Here is a 17,627-nt window from a genome sequence, read left to right on the forward strand (position 1 = left end):
GTTATACCTGAACACACTCAACCACGTCTCTACATAGATAAGGTACAATATTGGCCATCCATCACAGAATGACGAGGTCCTTCACGGCACGCATACCTAGTTGCACTCCTCAGAGGAAGCCTCATTTCGGTGTTGGCAACCAGAAAGTCGCATTGGGTGCTGCTGCGCATGCGCAACGCTTGCGCTTGTGCGTGTGCGCGCGCTCGGGCCCCGCCTCCGGAAGCGCCATCGCAGCGCCGGCGCGCTGTCTTCGCGACGCCTCCTTGAGCCGGGTGGCGCAGGCGCAGTGTCCCTGGGCCAAGATGGCGGCGCGGTGCCCCACACGCTGGTTGCTGGTGGCTGTGGGGTCCCCGCGGCTGCCGGCTACAGCGGGGAGAGGAGCCCGGCCGCCCAGGCGGGACGTGGTGGGGGCTTCACTGGGCCACAAGCTGAACGTCACTGCATTCTCGCCTTCTCTGAGAGCTCGAGGCTCCGGGGCGCTGCTGACATTGAGAACTGGTGTCAGCTTCAAAGGTGAGGGCAGGCTCCAGCGCCCGAGTAGGGGCTCTAAGGCCCAGAAGGGACTGACTCGATTCGGCTACGGGGGTAGCGGGGTGGACGGTATCTTCTGACCTGTATGCAGAATTGCTTGGAGAGACCGGCGAACAGGAGGCAGAGAGGCCCAAATGGCTACTGAGAAATGGTAAACCAGGGAGAGTTGCATGGAGCCCTCGGCGGCAGTAGTGAAATGTTCTGTAGGCCTACAGTCTTCTCTTCTTTATCAACATTTCTAGAAGCCTCTTTCCAGCCTGCCACTGCTCCCTTACCCTATTCCAATCCCGTCTCCTCCTTTCACCTTATAGCCGGAAGGGAGGAGGTAACTGCCATTCAGTGAGCACCTGTTATGGTGCTAGGTACTTTGTGCCCCATCTCACTTGGTGGTAACAACCCTGCCAGAATGGAGTCGTCATCCCCATTTTAAAGAACGAGAAACTGAGGTTCTAGCAAAAAGAATTGACCCGCCCAATGTCATAAAGCTAAAAGAGTAGAGTTGTCCTTTAATAGCTTACGCCCTTTCCGTCACGTGGTTCTAATTGAAGGATACACTTAGTAGTCTTTTATAAGTTCTTAAATTGGCAACTGTAATAAAAATACAAACTAACATTTATCGAGCGCTTTTCTGTGTACCCGGCATGGGTCATTTCCATGTGATAGATGCTATTACATTTTACAGACAAAGAAGCTTAAGCCTAGATATTAAACGACTTGTAGAAAGTGACAAAGTGAAAAGCTGGTAGAGCCCTCATTCAAAACCAGCTTTCTTAATTGATGGAGGCGATACAGAAGTGATATGTATTAAGCCTTTAGGTGCTTGTCTGTGATGGTTCTTCTGCTCTGTGTTGGATGACTTCTGTTAGGAGGAAGGAGGAAACACTGAATAACCAACCATGTGTCTGAATTGTCTTATTGGTTGTGTTCCCTACAATTTGTGCAAGTGATATTTATCTATATATTTACAAAGGTAATTAATTAACAGGCCCTGACAAGATAACCCACACAAGATAATTGCCTGTTGGGGTGCAATTTTGTAATGCTTGTGTAATAAGGGAGTCATTAAAGCATCAGTAATCGTTATTCTTTTGTAAAGTGAACAAACTCACCTCTACTAGTGTGTGTGTGGGGGGGGGGATCTGGGTGAGTTATTTAATCTCTTTGAACCCCTGTTTCCTTAACTGTGAAAATTTGTTCATTGACTCAGGTATTTATTGAGAGTCTGCCATATGCTGGCCACTATTCTAGTTACTGGGGATACAGCAGAGAACAGAGAGATTGGATGAGGTTTTGGTCAAGTGATCCCATTTTTTAATTCTGCTCTTGCCACCAGTATTTCCTCACGGGTAGAGCAGTAGTCTGTTCAGGTTTCTTCAGGGTTATTCGGAGCGATGTCATGTTGTATTTCTCAGTATGAGCAAAAGTGGTAAGTTTCAAGTTTTGCTAACTTTTTCTAATGTCAGTGTTGTTTTAAATAGAATTTGGTTGCATCTTTGTGTTCATTTATTCCTTAGGTAATTATTAAGCTATTTCTGTTCATAGTACGTTTGTACAAGTTTGGGGAGCATTTTTGTTGATTGTGTATATATGAGAGAGATAGGCAGGCACCGAGTACTGAGCCTTTGGGGGACCCTTACTAAGGAACCGCAATCAGCACATAGCCCAGAATGGGCATGTTTTGTATCACATGATGAATATTTTTGAGAGATAACATCCTTCAAGACACACTCTTGTTATTACATCTAAAGTCATCAACTCAGCTCCCAAACATGGGTCTTTGATCTTCTCTCAAATCTAGTAATACAATTAGAGGGCATAAAACAACACTTTAATTACAACTTTTCTCCCAGGGCAGAAAAAAATGTAGTTATTTGACTCTGGGTTAGTCATTCTTGGAGTGACTTGGAGGCTGATCCTATTCTGGGTTCTAAAAAGGGCAAGACGTTGTTCTTGGGGGAAAGTTTGTCCATTAAATGAACTTTATTTTTTTTTTAATTTTTTAAATGTTTATTTATTTTTGAAGGAGAGAGAGACAGAGTGTGAGTGGGGTAGGGGCAGAGAGGGAGGGAGACACAGAATCCGAAGCAGGCTCCAGGCTCCGAGCTGTCAGCACAGAGCCCGACGCGGGGCTCGAACTCACAAACCGCGAGATCGTGACCTGAGCCGAAGTCGGCTGTTCAACCGACTGAGCCACCCAGGCGCCCCAAATGAACTTTAATTATTGTTAACCATTGGTGCTTTTTGGATAATGTCAAAAGTCATCAAATTTGTAATAGTTAAATGTGATTTGTCTTTCTTCGCATGCAGTTTTGCACGTTACGTTGTTACATCCGAGTGTTTCTTGAGTCCAAGGTCTCTGCTCACGTTCTTGGAGCTGCCACTACCAGTCTCTTCCTGGATTGGAAGGAGCCTGCGGGTAGTGGGGGCTGACAGGACCAGGGCAGCCCCTCACGCCTGAGTGAAGAGGGACTGAGTGTAGGAGCGCTAGGCCGCTAGCTCTGTTTCTCTCAAATCTGACCACAGAAAGACCTCTGTGGTCGCCTAACTCCCACTGCTTCCACGCTGTCTGCTCCTTGTGTTCTGGGGGGTCTAGGGTGCGGGACAGGAAACAGTATGGGGATACTGAAGGTCGAGATTGACTTGCTGCTTCTGATTTCTCATCATTCTGACTCTTTCCTACTCGTCTTCCTGTCTGGTTACCTTGGCCCCCTTCCTAGATATCCCTCAACACTCCTGGTTGTGTTTTGTGCTCAGATTAATTTTAAGTAGTCTCCCAGTCCTCCAGTTGTGGGTTGTTTTTGAGAGCTCTTTCTCATGCAAAGGCGTTCCCTTCCCTGTTTAACACTTGCAGTGACTCCCTGTTGCCCTCAGGATAAAACCTTGACTCCTTAGGATAGCTCAAAGGCCCTTTGCCATATTCCTAGGCCTCATTAATCAGCATCATTATCTCTAACCACATCTCTACTTGTATAAAATGTATACAAGTTACATCATGCAGTTATTGGGTGCATGTGAACTTTCATGTGAACCAAAGATGATCTATGATTTAGCAGCCAAATGAGGCACTTTTGAAAATATAAGGGGAATCTGTTGCAAATGACATAAGGACTACAGGTGTAATTCTGGGCAGATTCAAACCTTTCCTTAGCCTAGCTAATTTCTACAGTTTAACAGCAGCTGCCTTAAAAGGCCTTTCCTGAACTTCTTCAGTTGGGTTGTCAGTGCTTCTCAACTGGGGATGATTTTGCCCTGCAAAGGACATTTGGCAATGTCTGGAGACATTGAGTTGCTCTCTTGTGACAGGGGTAGAGGGGCAGTAGAGTGTACTACTTATAAGTTGTTGGTGCTGCTGAACATCCTTTGACATATAAGTTGTTTAGTTTGCCAGGGATGCCATAAGAGAGAACCACATTTATCCTCAGGTTTCTAGAGGCTAGAAGTCCAAGATCAATGTTTTGGCAGAGTTGTTACACATCCTACCTCCAGGGGCACCTGGCTGGCTCAGTCAGAAGAGCATGAGACTCTTGATCTCAGGATTGTGAGTTCTAGCCCCATGTTGGGTGTAGAGATTACTTAAATAAATGAAAACTTAAAATTAGGATCCTACCTCGAAATACCAGTCACACTCTGAGGCACTGGGGATTAGAGCCTCAACGTATGAATTAAGAGACATAGCCCATAACAATAGGAAAGCCCCTTCACCAAGAGGAATCCAATACCATCCTCAACATTGTGAGGTTGAGAAACCCTGGTTAGGTGACCCTATGTGTGTTCTCACTGTGCATGTCGTTGTGTACTGTTTGTTTGTACACTCTCTCCCACGCTCCCATGTGGACTGTAAGCTCCTTGAGGGCGCTGGCTTTGGTCTTGTCTTCACATTGTATCCTCCCTGCCGCTACAGTATTAACATCTTGAATAATGTAAGCTCTAGGAAGGCAGTGTCTGAATGGTCTGCTGCCTATTCCCAGCACAGAACTCAGTGCCTGGCAAGTAGTACATGTTCAGTGAGTGTTTACTGAATGAATGAATGGTGCATCCAGAACCTTCTCTGTAGGCTGAAGTTCGACTTAGAAACCTGGAGCTGTCGTGATCTTCATGCTCTTTCTTACTTGGCTCCCTTCCGCTCCCAGCCCCATGTCTTCAGTTGTCACGGAATGGGTTGGAGGTTAGGCAGGGCTCAAGTTGTGGGGCAGCTCCCCCTGCTTCACTTGGTGACAGACCAGTCCAAGTTAGTTCTCTGCTCTGTGCACAGAGGGCAGTTGAGTGGATGTGTCCGCCAGCGGACGTTCCTCCTACTGCTGATGCCAGAGGCATGAAGGGGGGCAGGGCATGTGGCTCTCTGCCTTGGGCTTTGACCCCAGTTAGCTGTTAGTTTCAGGCATAGGGCCTTTTAACCCCGTGTGTCTATTAAGGTGTTTTTTTTTTTTTTTTTTTTTTTTTTTAGGAGAGGGGCAGCACTTTTATCAGATTCTCTTAGATCTGTGACCTTAAACGCTGAGAACCATTTTTTCTTCTTTTCTTTTTCTTCCTTTCTCTCCTTTCTCTCCTTTCTCTTCTTTCTTTCTTTCTTTCTTTCTTTCTTTCTTTCTTTCTTTCTTTCTTTCTTTCTTTCTTTCAGAGAGAGAGTGCGAGTGGGGAAGAGGGGCAGAGGGAGAAAGAGAATCCCAAGCCGGCTCTACACTCATCACAGAGCCGATGTAGAGCTTGATCCCATGACCCTGGGATGATGACCCCAGCCAAAATAAAGAGTCAGCCTCTCAGGGCGTCTCAGTCAGTTGAGCGTCTGACTTCGGCTCAGGTCATGATCTCGTGGTTCGTGAGTTCGAGCCCCACATCAGGTTCTGTGCTGACAGCTCAGACCTGGATCCTGCTTCAGATTCTTTGTCTCCCTCTGTCTGCCCCTCCCCCATTCACACTCTGTCTCTCTTTCTCAAAAATAAATAAACGTTAAAAAAAAAAATAGGGCACCTGGGTGGCTCAGGGGGTAAGCATCCAACTTCGGCTCAGGTCATGATCTTGTGGTTCGTAGGTCGAGCCCCGTGTCGGGCTCTGTGCTGACAGCTCAGAGCCTGGAGTCTGCTTCAGATTCTGTGTGTCCCTCTCTCTCTGCTCTTCCCCCACTCATGCTCTGTCTCAAAAATAAATAAACGTTGAAAGAAAAAAAAAATGTTTTTAATTAAAAAAAAAAGTCGGCTGCTCAACCGACTGAGCCACCCAGCACCCTGAGTACCGTTTCTTAGTTCTTTAGTTCTCAAATTGAGCATGTGGCAGAATTGCTGGAGGGCTTATTAAACACAGCCTGCTGGACCCCACCTCCAGAGTCTCTGATTCATGTCAGGGGTGGGGCCTGAAAATGGACAGTCCAGGGACCACACTCTGAGAACCACCCCAGAACCACATCCCCAAGGTTGTATGGTGGAGGCAAAGAACCCGGAGAATTGTTTAGCATTAAGGAAGACAGCATATGAAGGTACGTGGCACATGGCAGGTGCTCAGGTAGTGTGACAGTGGGGCTAGGTCCCTTTCTAGTCATCCCCCCCCGGTGTAGCCCCCATCCGGGGTGCAGACATGAGGGTACGACCTCGTTGTGTCGTGATCCAGCAGAATTAGCCCTGCCCAGTACTCTTCATTTTATGTTCATTGTACACAGTGGCCTTGGGCATCTTTGAAGTGCAGTGAGTTTGGTCTCCAACGGGCTTGGGGGGAAAGCTGACCCTAAGCTGTGACGTCCGTTCCTTCACAGGTGTAACCTGGCTGGGTGTTTACTCACAGCTTCCTTTTGTTGAGCACATTCCCAGAGTGATTGTCTTTCCTTTTTTTTTCTTTTTTAGGAGTAAAAAGTTACCCTTTTGTTCGTACTGCATCCTTCCACACGAGCTCCCCTTTGGCCAAAGAGGATTATTACCAGATACTAGGAGTGCCCCGAAATGCCAGCCAGAAGGAGATCAAGAAAGCGTATTACCAGGTCTGTATGGAAGCCAGATTTTAGGGACAAGACTGTAGAAGGGATGCTGTCAGTCTAGTCTGCTCACCAATGCAGCATGTATGCCCATACGTGTAGGTGACATGTGGCTCACAGTGTAGAATGAGGTGATGGGCTTTGCTGGACTGTCCCTCAGGTGCATAGTGTCCCGCTGGTTAACACTTCAGAAAAAGAGGCAGAACCCAAAATTTTTAAAAATCTTTTTCCAAAGCTGTTTTCGTATTTAAAATTATTCTGTGCCTTGTAACTTGTATGAAAATTCACTACAAGATTCTTGATTTTTTTTTAAATTTTGTTTTCCTTTGTGTGTGGGGGCGGGGGAGGACGGCAAAAACTTTGAACCTAATATTTGTGAACTGATACTGATCAAGACCAGACCTAACAGCCATGGCTTGGATAGCTAATCCCTTCCCTTATGTTTTTTCAAAGCGTACAATTCACTGGTTTTTAATGTATTCATAGAGGCTTTACAACCATCCCCACAATCAGTACATTTTCAACTGCTTAAAAAACCCCATACCATCAGCATTCACTCCCCAGTTTCCTCTTTCCTCTGCCTTTGCAATTACTAACCTGTTTTCTCTTTCTATGGATTTGCCTGTTCTGGGCATGTCATAGAAGTGAAGCCGTACATCGTGTGAACTTTTGTGATGGCCTCTTTCACTCTGGAAAGAAGCTTCATCAACGCTGTGGCATGTATCGGTTCTTCATTCCTTTCAGTGGTCGAGTAATGCGTGGATAGGCTACGTTTTTATTTATCCATTTGGACATTTGGATCGTTTCCACTTTTTTTTTTTTTTTTTTTTTTTTTTTTGTGGCTGTTATGAGTAGTGCTGCTGTGAACCCCAGGTATAGGTTTTGAGTAGACTTATGTTGTAATGGAATGAGCAAAGGCACGGGGTTAGGAAACAGAGACCCTGGCTTGGGAACAGTGAATATCATGTCCCTCCTCTTTGAACTGGAAGGTAAGGTACCTGACGTAAGGGTGGGAGAGCAGTGAAAAGATGGAGGCCGGGACCACAAGGGAACACATGAGTCCCTCTGCAAGCACTAGAAACTTAATTTAAAAAAAAAATTTTTTTTTTTTAACGTTTATTTATTTTTGAGACAGAGAGAGAGAGAGCATGAACAGGGGAGGGTCAGAGAGAGGGAGACACAGAATCCAAAACAGGCTCCAGGCTCTGAGCTGTCAGCACAGAGCCCGACGCGGGGCTTGAACCCACAAACTGCGAGATCGTGACCTGAGCTGAAGTCAGACACTTAGCTGACTGAGCCACCCAGGCGCCCCTAGAAACTTAATTTAAGAGAGTAGGGAGCCATTCAAGTTTTTAGGTGTGGAAGTAAAAAGATGAGGTAAAACTGTGCAATTTAAAACTGGACATTTTTAAAGTAGTCTTTACAACGCAATTTCTGGGGTCAGGACTTGAAAGCTTTGTGTGTATTGCGTCATTTGATCCTCATGGCAGAGGCTTGGAGAGGTTGTGACCTACGCCCAAGGCCCCGTAAGTCACTATGTGTCACACATGAGACTAAAATACTGCAAAAAGGCCTCTCTTTTCCTTAAGCTAATCTCATGAGTACACCATTGTTTCTTGCCGTGGCTTTTGGGACCAGCCTTTGTGGCCCACCGTGATGTCCTGGCTGTGCCCTGAGACCCTGATCCGGGGCTTAGCACGCAGCCTCTGGTGTGCTCCCACGAGCTGCTGTGAGGACCAGCGTCTCCGGAAGCAGGACTGAGCTCAGAGATGCCAGTGGAGCCATACTCTGCCTTTCCACTGATGGCTCTTTTCATTCTGGATGGCTGGCGCTGCCTTCCTTCTGTCGGCCTGCCTTTGGGGAGTGGGTGGCTGTTTCTGGCCACCTGCCACCATCCTCATTTCTCCCGGAAACCAGAGTTGCATGGCACATGACCAGTTCTTTCTTTGCAGGCTTGGTGACGCGTATTTCTTCTTCTGCTCCTGTGGAAGATTGAGAGCTGTTTGTCTGGCTCTTAGCATAAAGAAAGGACTCTCTGGGATCATGATATCCAGCCTCCGTTATTTTCTGGGCTGTTTTGTTGAAGAGGATTAAAGTCACCCATGTAACCAAAAGCAGGGGTGGTTAGGCTTATTCTGATGAAGAGCTTTCTAACAGTGAAGGCTGTCCATCATGATACAACCCACCTTGGGTAGAAGTGAGTTCCCCATCACAAAATAATCCCATCATGTTTCTCAGATGTGGGTAATGTCCTGACACCCCTCCTTTTTTTTTTTTTTTTCTTTCTTAATTGTGATGGATGTTTAAAAATTGTGTTAAGGGGCGCCTGGGTGGCGCAGTCGGTTAAGCGTCCGACTTCAGCCAGGTCACGATCTCGCGGTCCGGGAGTTCGAGCCCCGCGTCAGGCTCTGGGCTGATGGCTCGGAGCCTGGAGCCTGTTTCCGATTCTGTGTCTCCCTCTCTCTCTGCCCCTCCCCCGTTCATGCTCTGTCTCTCTCTGTCCCAAAAATAAATAAACGTTGAAAAAAAAAAATTTTTTTTTTTAAAAAAAATTGTGTTAAAATATGCTCAACTCCCTTTCAAGCCATATTAATCTCATGTGATCATGTTTGTCTAAAATCCGACTGTTTCATGTTGTGGTCATTGTACTTGTTTCTCCAGCATGGGTCTTTGGGAGTCGGCCTGCCATCAGAATAAGCCTCACCACCCCGGCTCATCAGAATAAGCCTAACCACCCCTGCTTTGGGAGTACAGCCCTGTGATGTCTCCTTGTACTTTTCTGAATTTGAACTCCTATGCATCCTCGTTTGGCATTATGAGCCATGACACCGTTTCATCTTGTCTTGGCTCAAATGCACTATTTACATGTGACATCTCCTTTCTTTCTTTTCACCTAAGCCATGGACGTGGTATCTCGTGTGTAAGCTCTGAGGCTCTCTGCCTCAGTGCTGTATTTTCCGGTGGTCATCCTGGTGATTTGGGGTATACTGTTACTCAGTATCAGTGATTTTTTGGCTTGTCATTGAAAATTTGAAATTCCTGCCAGATGCCCCCACCTCCTGACTACATCCTCTGCTCCCTTCTGTGTCCTAATAATGGCTGATGTCGCCGTGGGCCGTGCTCTGTGTTCATTTTAGAATATGTGGTGTCTCATCTCATCCCTGCCACAACCCTGTGGAGTAGGTACCGTTTTCGTCATTTGACAGACGAGGAAGTTGTGCTTAGTGACATTCTGTCTGGGGTCTCAGGGCTACAGACAGTGGATCCGGACTCTCTGACCCGGAGGCTGTGCACCTAACTTTCTGCACCTTAACCGCAGCCAGCTGCTGGTGGCGTGGCGTCCGAGCCACATGGCTTCTCCGGTCCGCGGTTGGATTCCGTGTGCCTCCTTCCCTCACGTGAGGGACCTGTAGTGACCCAGACTTGGAAGGGGTCAGCAGCCGCAGCAAACAGTGAGCCAACAGTGAGCCACCTGCAAAGCACAGCACTGCTCAGAGTGCCCGGAGGGTAACCGTAGTTTTAGAGCGGCTCGGCTCAGCTGCGGACAGCCTAGTGAGATTTTACTCTTTTTTAATATTTAAACTAGTGTTTTGAAGAGGCAATACGTTTCCTTTGTTCAGAATTAAGCAAATACAAAAGAGTATATTCGGTAGAAAGTCTCCCTCCTGTTCTCTGACATCCCTCCTTTTGCAACCAATGTTACTAGCTTGCTATATGTTTTCCAAAATAACTTGTACAGCAGATACATCTACGTATCCAGTTATTTTCTTCTCTTTTTACATAGTTGATGGTATATCAGACACACTGTTTTCCACTGCTTTCACAAAGGTGCCCAAGTTCTAAAGCATTTGCTCTTTTTGGCAGAGATTTGTTGTGGTTAAAAAATGTGTATATGTGTCAGATTTGAAGAGATGGTTTATTTTATTTTACTTTTATTTACTTTATTTTTTAAAGACATTTTAAAAATATTTATTTATTTATTTTGACAGGGAGCAATCATGAGCGAATGTGGCTGGGGGGAGGGACAGAGAGAGAGGAGAGAGGATCCCAAGCACGTTCCATGCTGCCAACGCAGAGCCCGATGCAGGACTCGATCTCACAGAGCGTGAGATCATGACCTGAGCCGAAACCAAGAGTTGGTCAGACACTTAACTGACTGAGTAACCCAGTTGCTGCAAGAGATGGTTTATTTTAAAGTCTTAGGCCTTGTTTTAAGAATTGCTGTTGGTTGATGGGGCTCCTGGGTAGCTCAGTTGGTTAAGCGTCTGACTTTGGCTCAGGTCATGATCTCACAGTTCGTGAGTTCAAGCCCCACGTCAGGCTCTGTGCTGACAGCTCAGAGCCTCGAGCCTGCTTCAGATTCTGTGTCTCCCTCTCTCTCTGCCCTTCCCCACCCCACCCTTGCACTCTGTCTTTTTCTGTCTCTCAAAAAATAAACAAACATACATTAAAAAAAAATTGCTGTTGGTTGCAAAATCTCAAAACAGACCAATGCTGTAAGGGAGGTGAGATTATGACTGTTATTTGAGGTCCAGTGTTAGTAATCATCATGTGTCCATTGTAATTTATGGTTTTTTCCCTTAGCTGGCCAAGAAATACCACCCAGACACAAACAAGGATGATCCCAAAGCCAAGGAGAAGTTCTCCCAGCTGGCAGAAGCCTATGAGGTAATGTGACCTACCTGTGTGTGCAGTCACTGTCATTCAGCTGTGTGGGTACATCACAGTGTGCTGCCCAGGGTGACCTGACATGTCATAAGGTCCATTGTGAAGACTGTCCTCATACCAGATTACCTCCTTGAAGAAAAGATTCCCAGGTCTCCTGCTAGATCTCACTTGGAATCTCAGTAGGAAACGGTCTGATAATCTGTATTAACAGAGCTCCCAGGTAATCTGATTTATAGCCAGGTCTGGGAGCTCCTGGTTGGATTAATTAATTCCACACTTATTTGTTGACCCCCCTCCTTAGGGCATCTCTGTCTAGTGGGATGGTGCGTATTGTAAAAGTAGGAGGCCGCCCGTGAGGAACTTGAAATGTAGTCAGAGGGATGAAGCGCACACTGTGGCGGGCTGCTGAGCCGTTCCAGAGCGACCTTCCCAGACTTAGAGGGTCTGTAGGGACTCAGGATATGTAGAGTATCGTGTACCTGCTGTATGATTGTGCACATCCCCCAGCCATCTGAGAGTACGTCACAGACGCCGTATCTCTTTATTCTTCAGTACTCGAGTGTGAATTTTCTAAGACCAAGAACATTCTTTTACGTTAACCACAGTACACTTGTCAAAAGCAGGAAATTTAATGCTGATCCAGCACCCTTACCTGTACACACGGTGTGAACTTGTGCCGTGTCCTGGGCCTCGGGAGACCTGGTGGCGCCTGACCGCCGGGCCTTTTCCGCTAGGTGCTGAGTGACGAAGTGAAGAGGAGACAGTATGACACCTACGGCTCTGCGGGCTCGGATGCCGGTGCCTCCGGACAGAGCTACTGGAAAGGGGGCCCCACTGTCGACCCCGAAGAGCTCTTCAGGAAGATCTTCGGGGAATTCTCATCCTCTTCTTTTGGGGATTTCCAGAGTGTATTCAGTCAGCCTCAGGAGGTAAGCTCCTTGTTTTAAAGAATCATTCACATTTTAGCCGCTCATTGTGAGGCAAACATTTTATGTTTCTCAAAAAAAAAAAAAAAAAAACAACAGAAAAAACACAAAAAAACCCCCAAAGCATCTTCAATGGAATGATCTGGAGGCAGCCATTTTGGTAGGAAATAATTCCCATATTTAAGAAAAACCAGGTAGGTAATCCTTTTTAGCTGTACAATTGCTTAATCAGGCAGCCTGAGGCGAAGGCTTTGAGGGTCCATGATTCGGGTGCATTTTGTCTGGAGCTTGCTGCATTATTGTAGAAGAGCTTGGTGCCGGAACGGAGACACAACACCAATTCTACCTCTTGCATATTTATGTCCTAATAAGACGTTATCAGAGCTGAGAGAGGGAGCATGTTTTATGACTTAAATTATGTTTGGGGATCATTCGAGCTGTCTATAAGGACTGTGTACAAATATTATCTGTGAACAGTTTGTTGAAAAGTACATTTTCACTTAAAACAAGCATTCCCTCTTGAAAATCCTGAGATGTAGGGGAGAGTCAGTCAAGTCCCATCCATTCCTACTTGGAAGAGGACAGGTGAGTTAAAAAATAAGTAGCTGGGTGAAGAGATGAACAGGTGGGGCATGGAGGATTTTTGGTGAAATTTCACATTTAGTGAAAGTCCTTTATGATTTTGTAACGACAGACCTGTGTCATACATTTGTTCGGGCCCTTAGGAAATACACCACCAAGGGTGGACCCTAAAGTGAAAGACGAGCTTTGGGGGACTCTGATGTGTCCATGTGGGTTCATCCTTGATAAAAAATGGACGTTCCGGGGACAGATGCTGACCCTGGTGGGGGCTGTGCATGTGTGGGGGCAGGGGGAGATCCTGATACCTCCCTCTCAATTTTATAAACGTGTAAAACCATCATAAAGAATAAAGCCCAGTTTAAAAGAAGAGGTAATGTGAATGAAAACCGCTGACCATTGCCCTCCTTTACTTTCAAAGTGGAGGATCACTTTGGTAATTAACCAAAGATGACAGGCTGCCCTCTGACTTCTTTAGTACATCATGGAGCTGACGTTTAATCAGGCTGCCAAGGGGGTCAACAAGGAGTTCACCGTGAACATCACTGACACCTGCGAGCGGTGTGACGGCAAGGGGAACGAGCCTGGCACCAAGATGCAGAACTGCCATTACTGCGGCGGCTCCGGCATGGTGAGAGTGTGGCAGAGCCCCCCCCCCCCCCCCCCCGCCTGGGATCCCCCGCCTCTGGCCCCCCCACACCCCTTGCCGGCTCTTTTTCTACGCTCCTGTGGATAGCCTTGGAGAGTTATCTGGCAGTGCTTGGTGCTTTTGAGTGTCCGTGACTAGGTGGGACTGTTTTATCTAGATCTTTCTTTTCCCAAGAGTACTCTGTCTTGGTCAGTGATCCTGTGCTGTCTTCCCTGAAAATACATTTCCCTGAAAATTTTGGTAATTTGAAACCGTTGCTGGGGGGCGGGGGGTTTAAATTTTGCTTGAAGTGTAATCATTTTTTTCTTTTGGTAAGTTTTTATATAATACAAACATACAGAACAGTATAAAGAGCCACTCCCTTATTCCTTACCCAGATTCACCAGTTGTTAACGTTCTGTCCCACTTGCACTGTCATATCTGTTGTGTATTTGCAAGGAACAAGAATGTTCTTTTATGCAACCACAACACAGTTGTCACTATCAGGAAATTTAATGTTGCTAGAATACCATTTTCTGTACTCATTCTCATGTGTTCACTTGTCCTTACAATGTCCTTTTTTTCCTGATCCAGGATCCATGCTGGGATTTTGCATAGTGTTTGGTTGTCATATCTTTTGTCTCCTTTAATCTGGGAACAGTTTCTCGGCCTTTCTTTTTCTTTATGACCTTGACATTTTTTAGGATTACAGGCCAGCTGTTTTGTAGAATGCCCTTTATTTGGGGTTCATCTGATATTTTCTCATGACCAGATTCAGATCACACATTTTTGGTGAAACGCCACAGAGGGGTAGTGCCCTTGACAGTGGATCACGTCAGGAGTCGTGAGGTGTCAGTTTGTCCCATTAGTGATGACGTGACATTGGATCATGAGTAGTTAGTTAAGATAGTGCCCACCAGGTTTCTTCACTGTAAAGTTGTTAATTTTCCCTTTGAGGTTAATGAAGAAGTTGTGGTGAGGCACATACTGACTCCTGAACTCCAGATCACCGCGTTGATTGTAGGAGACTGAAAAATGGGGTGTACTGCCTCTCTATAAGCGTTCCTGAAACCTCTGGGAGCTGAGCAGTTACCTTTTAAAGAGAGTAGTGCCCCTCTGATTACAACAGCGATTGCTGAGAAAAACAAAAGAGAAACCTGACCACCCAGAGCAGCTAGTCTGGTCCCTGAGGCCACTACTGCCCTGTTCTCACTGTACCTGAGGGCCATGTGGGAAGAAAGAGGGGGGCTGGGTCCTCCCTATCTTCCCCCGGCCCCCACCACTGGTGCCCCAGGAGCAAGGAGGCAGGCAGCCCCTGTTGCTGGCGTGGTCCTCATTCTGCCCTCCCCCCCCCCCCCCCCGCCGAGTGTCCTCTCCCCCATCCTCCCTGCGCACCCCCATCCTTCAGGGGCCTCTTGGCCCCCAGCCCCTCCCATAGCTGGCGGGGCCTTGTGGTCTGTGGCCACTACCCCCAGCTCCTCACTGGGTAGAAAGTGGTTACTTTTTTTGTTTAACCTAACTTCTTTGCACTGTTTGTTTGTTCATTTTTTTTTTTTTTTTTAGAAAGCGGGAAAGGGGGAGAGAGGGCGGGAGAGTGCGTGCATGAGTGGGCAGATGGACAGAGGGAGAGAGAGACTCCCAAGCAGGCTCCATACTCAGCACAGAGCCCAACAAGGGCTCCATAGGACGACCCTGGGATCATGACCTGAGCCAAAATCAAGTCAGATATTCACTTGACTGAGCCACCTAGGCGTCCCCCTGCCTGTTTTGTAAATTATCGAAAAGTACTTGTTCTGACACAACAGTCGGAGGAATACATAAAGAAAACATCAGTAATCGCCCCTTGCCTGGACTCCCAAGTTCATAACTTGAGGTGTTCTTTCCACAACTCAGTCTCTGTCTCCATACAAAAAAATTTCTTTTTAAAGCAAAAACTTTCTAATGAGAGTATATTACACATACTCTTTGTTGTGCAACTTGCTTTGGTCTTTGATGGATCATGCCCATTCCTCCAGGCTGATGCATGCAGATCTCATTTTCCAACTTAATACTTAGGTTTCAGTGCAACAGGAAAACCCTCTACACATATGGCCTTCCATCTGATGCCTCTACTTTCTGTGACACAGACCTCCAAAGGTGGAATTGCTGGGACAAATAATCCTTACATTTAAAATGTCTCTAATTTAAAATTTATCATGTTTAAAAATGTACGTGTTTGTATTTGCACACGGTACAGAATTCTGAAGGAAAAAACAAAAGTACAGTGAAAAGTTAAGTGTTCCTCCCCAAGCCCCACCCCCTAATTGTTCCAGGCATCCTCCTTAGAGGCACAGCTCTAGTGACCTTCTTGTGTATCCTGCTTTAGACGGACACGCACATTTCAAGCCATCTGTATGGAGGTTCCAGTAACCCAAGGTAGCACTCTGTACATGGTGCTGCAGCGTTTGCTTCGGTTTTTACAACTCTGATCTCAGAAAGCATTTCTCACCCATGTGCAGTGTTCTGTTAACGTGGTTACACCATGATTTTTCAGGCAGCTCGCTCCTGGTGGCCACCCAGGCTGCAAGGGACGTACGCTGTTGCACAAGTGTAGTCTGTAGGGCACAGCCCCACAGATGCACACACAGTTCTCATAGCTGCCAGAGTGTTTTCCACAAGTCTGTGACTGCATCATCTTGCATGACGTCTGCATCCTTTGTGAGAAAGGTCTGGGTCCCTGTGTTCTTAGGCAGTATGTTTTAGTGCGTGTTCACACAGAACACGAGTCTTTGATGAAATATTTCTCTGCCGTGCATTGTGTTCCCGGAGGCTTGGCCATTAGAGTTTACCTGTGTACTTAAGGGTTCCGTCTTTTTCGTCTCTTTATCAGGAAACCATAAATACAGGCCCCTTTGTGATGCGCTCCACGTGTCGGAGGTGTGGTGGCCGAGGCTCCATCATCACGACTCCCTGCGTCATATGCAGAGGAGCCGGACAGGCCAAGCAGAAGAAGAAAGTGGTGATCCCTGTGCCTGCCGGTGGGTCCTGGGCTCCTCCACGTACCGGGGCTGGGACAGCTGGGGCCTTTGTTTCCCTGTGATTGGGCTGTTGTAAAAGCTGTGGTGAAGGATCTGGAGCCCGGATTGGAGGGGGAACTGGAATCTCCTTGCGTTTTCCTCTCTGTACTAGTTGTCCTTAAAATCTACCCTTGCATGCCGCGTGGGCAGAAGGTACCTGACACACCCGCTCTACTCCCCTGTGGAGCTCCTCTACCTTTGTTCAACGAGGCCAGCATTGTCACTGTGGCCAGCCCTGTCTGCACCACTACCCCTTCCTCCTAGCCCCCAGGGGCCGCCTGTGACTGCTCTCGCCAGCTGGGTCTTGTTCCCAGGATGGACTTTCTGCAGGGCAGTCTGATCGTGTCACTTGTCCTGAAGCCTGTGCAGTGACTCCTGGGGTGAGAAATGCTACCTGTCTCAGCCCCTTCTGGCCTCTGCAGCCTCTCCTCTTGTTGCCTGCCCTGCGGCCTTCCTGATGTTCATGCCAGCTCTTCGAACGGGCCGTAATGCCTCTAGACAGAGCCTTGCCATATGTCACTCCCTGTGTCTGAAGCTCACTTTCCACCTTCTTTTCTCAGCGGGTTAACTCTTCTCCCAGAGCTGCTAGCTTGAGTGTTGCCTTCCTAGAGCAGTTTCTGGAACTCTCCCTGTTCCTTAGATGTCCTTTGTCCTTGCTTCTACGAACACATTTCTGTTTGTAATGATGCACTTGTTAGTGTTGTTATTTGGGCGATAGCTGTCTCCCCTACTAAATTCTAAACTCACCGACATGCTACACGGACCTGGTAGGAGCAGGTGTCCAGGGAACTTGTATAAACGAATAGAAGGCGCTCTTGTTTGGGTATCACTTGCTGTACTTGCTCCTTTGAGAAGTTACACCCATTGGAGGTACTGTGGATAGTTGTGTTGTTCCTCATTAATAGGAACGGGTAAGGAAGTCAGTGGTTTGTAAATGGATTTAGGGCAAGAAACTCCATGGGAGGTCCCCAAATAAATGTTCCCTTTTGAACTTTTGTTCTTACAGGAGTCGAAGATGGCCAGACGGTGCGGATGCCTGTCGGAAAAAGAGAAATTTTCATCACATTCAGGGTGGGTGCTCTGCTCATAGCTTCTTGGGCCCTTGCCCTTTTTTTTTTTTTAAATTTTTTTTTTTCAACGTTTATTTATTTTTGGGACAGAGAGAGACAGAGCATGAACGGGGGAGGGGCAGAGAGAGAGGGAGACACAGAATCGGAAGCAGGCTCCAGGCTCTGAGCCATCAGCCCAGAGCCCGACGCGGGGCTCGAACTCACGGACGG

At 47.0% G+C, this 17,627-nt stretch overlaps 1 protein-coding gene across 2 annotated transcripts in view; it reads left to right on the forward strand.

The window, feature by feature from the left end:
- Positions 1–294: 294 nt before the first annotated feature.
- The window catches only part of DNAJA3 (DnaJ heat shock protein family (Hsp40) member A3), a 30,103-nt gene continuing 12,770 nt past the window's right edge, over positions 295–17,627 (forward strand). For both annotated transcript variants that reach the window (XM_030301287.2, XM_030301289.2), the window contains exons 1-7: positions 295–513; positions 6,363–6,496; positions 11,075–11,158; positions 11,893–12,087; positions 13,142–13,294; positions 16,161–16,308; positions 17,354–17,418. In XM_030301287.2, the coding sequence (XP_030157147.1) occupies positions 303–513; positions 6,363–6,496; positions 11,075–11,158; positions 11,893–12,087; positions 13,142–13,294; positions 16,161–16,308; positions 17,354–17,418 (990 nt within the window). In that variant the 5' untranslated portion in view covers positions 295–302. The remainder of the gene's footprint in view (positions 514–6,362; positions 6,497–11,074; positions 11,159–11,892; positions 12,088–13,141; positions 13,295–16,160; positions 16,309–17,353; positions 17,419–17,627) is intronic.

The sequence above is a fragment of the Lynx canadensis genome, chromosome E3 (genome assembly GCF_007474595.2).
Source record: "Lynx canadensis isolate LIC74 chromosome E3, mLynCan4.pri.v2, whole genome shotgun sequence".
NCBI lineage: Eukaryota > Metazoa > Chordata > Mammalia > Carnivora > Felidae > Lynx > Lynx canadensis.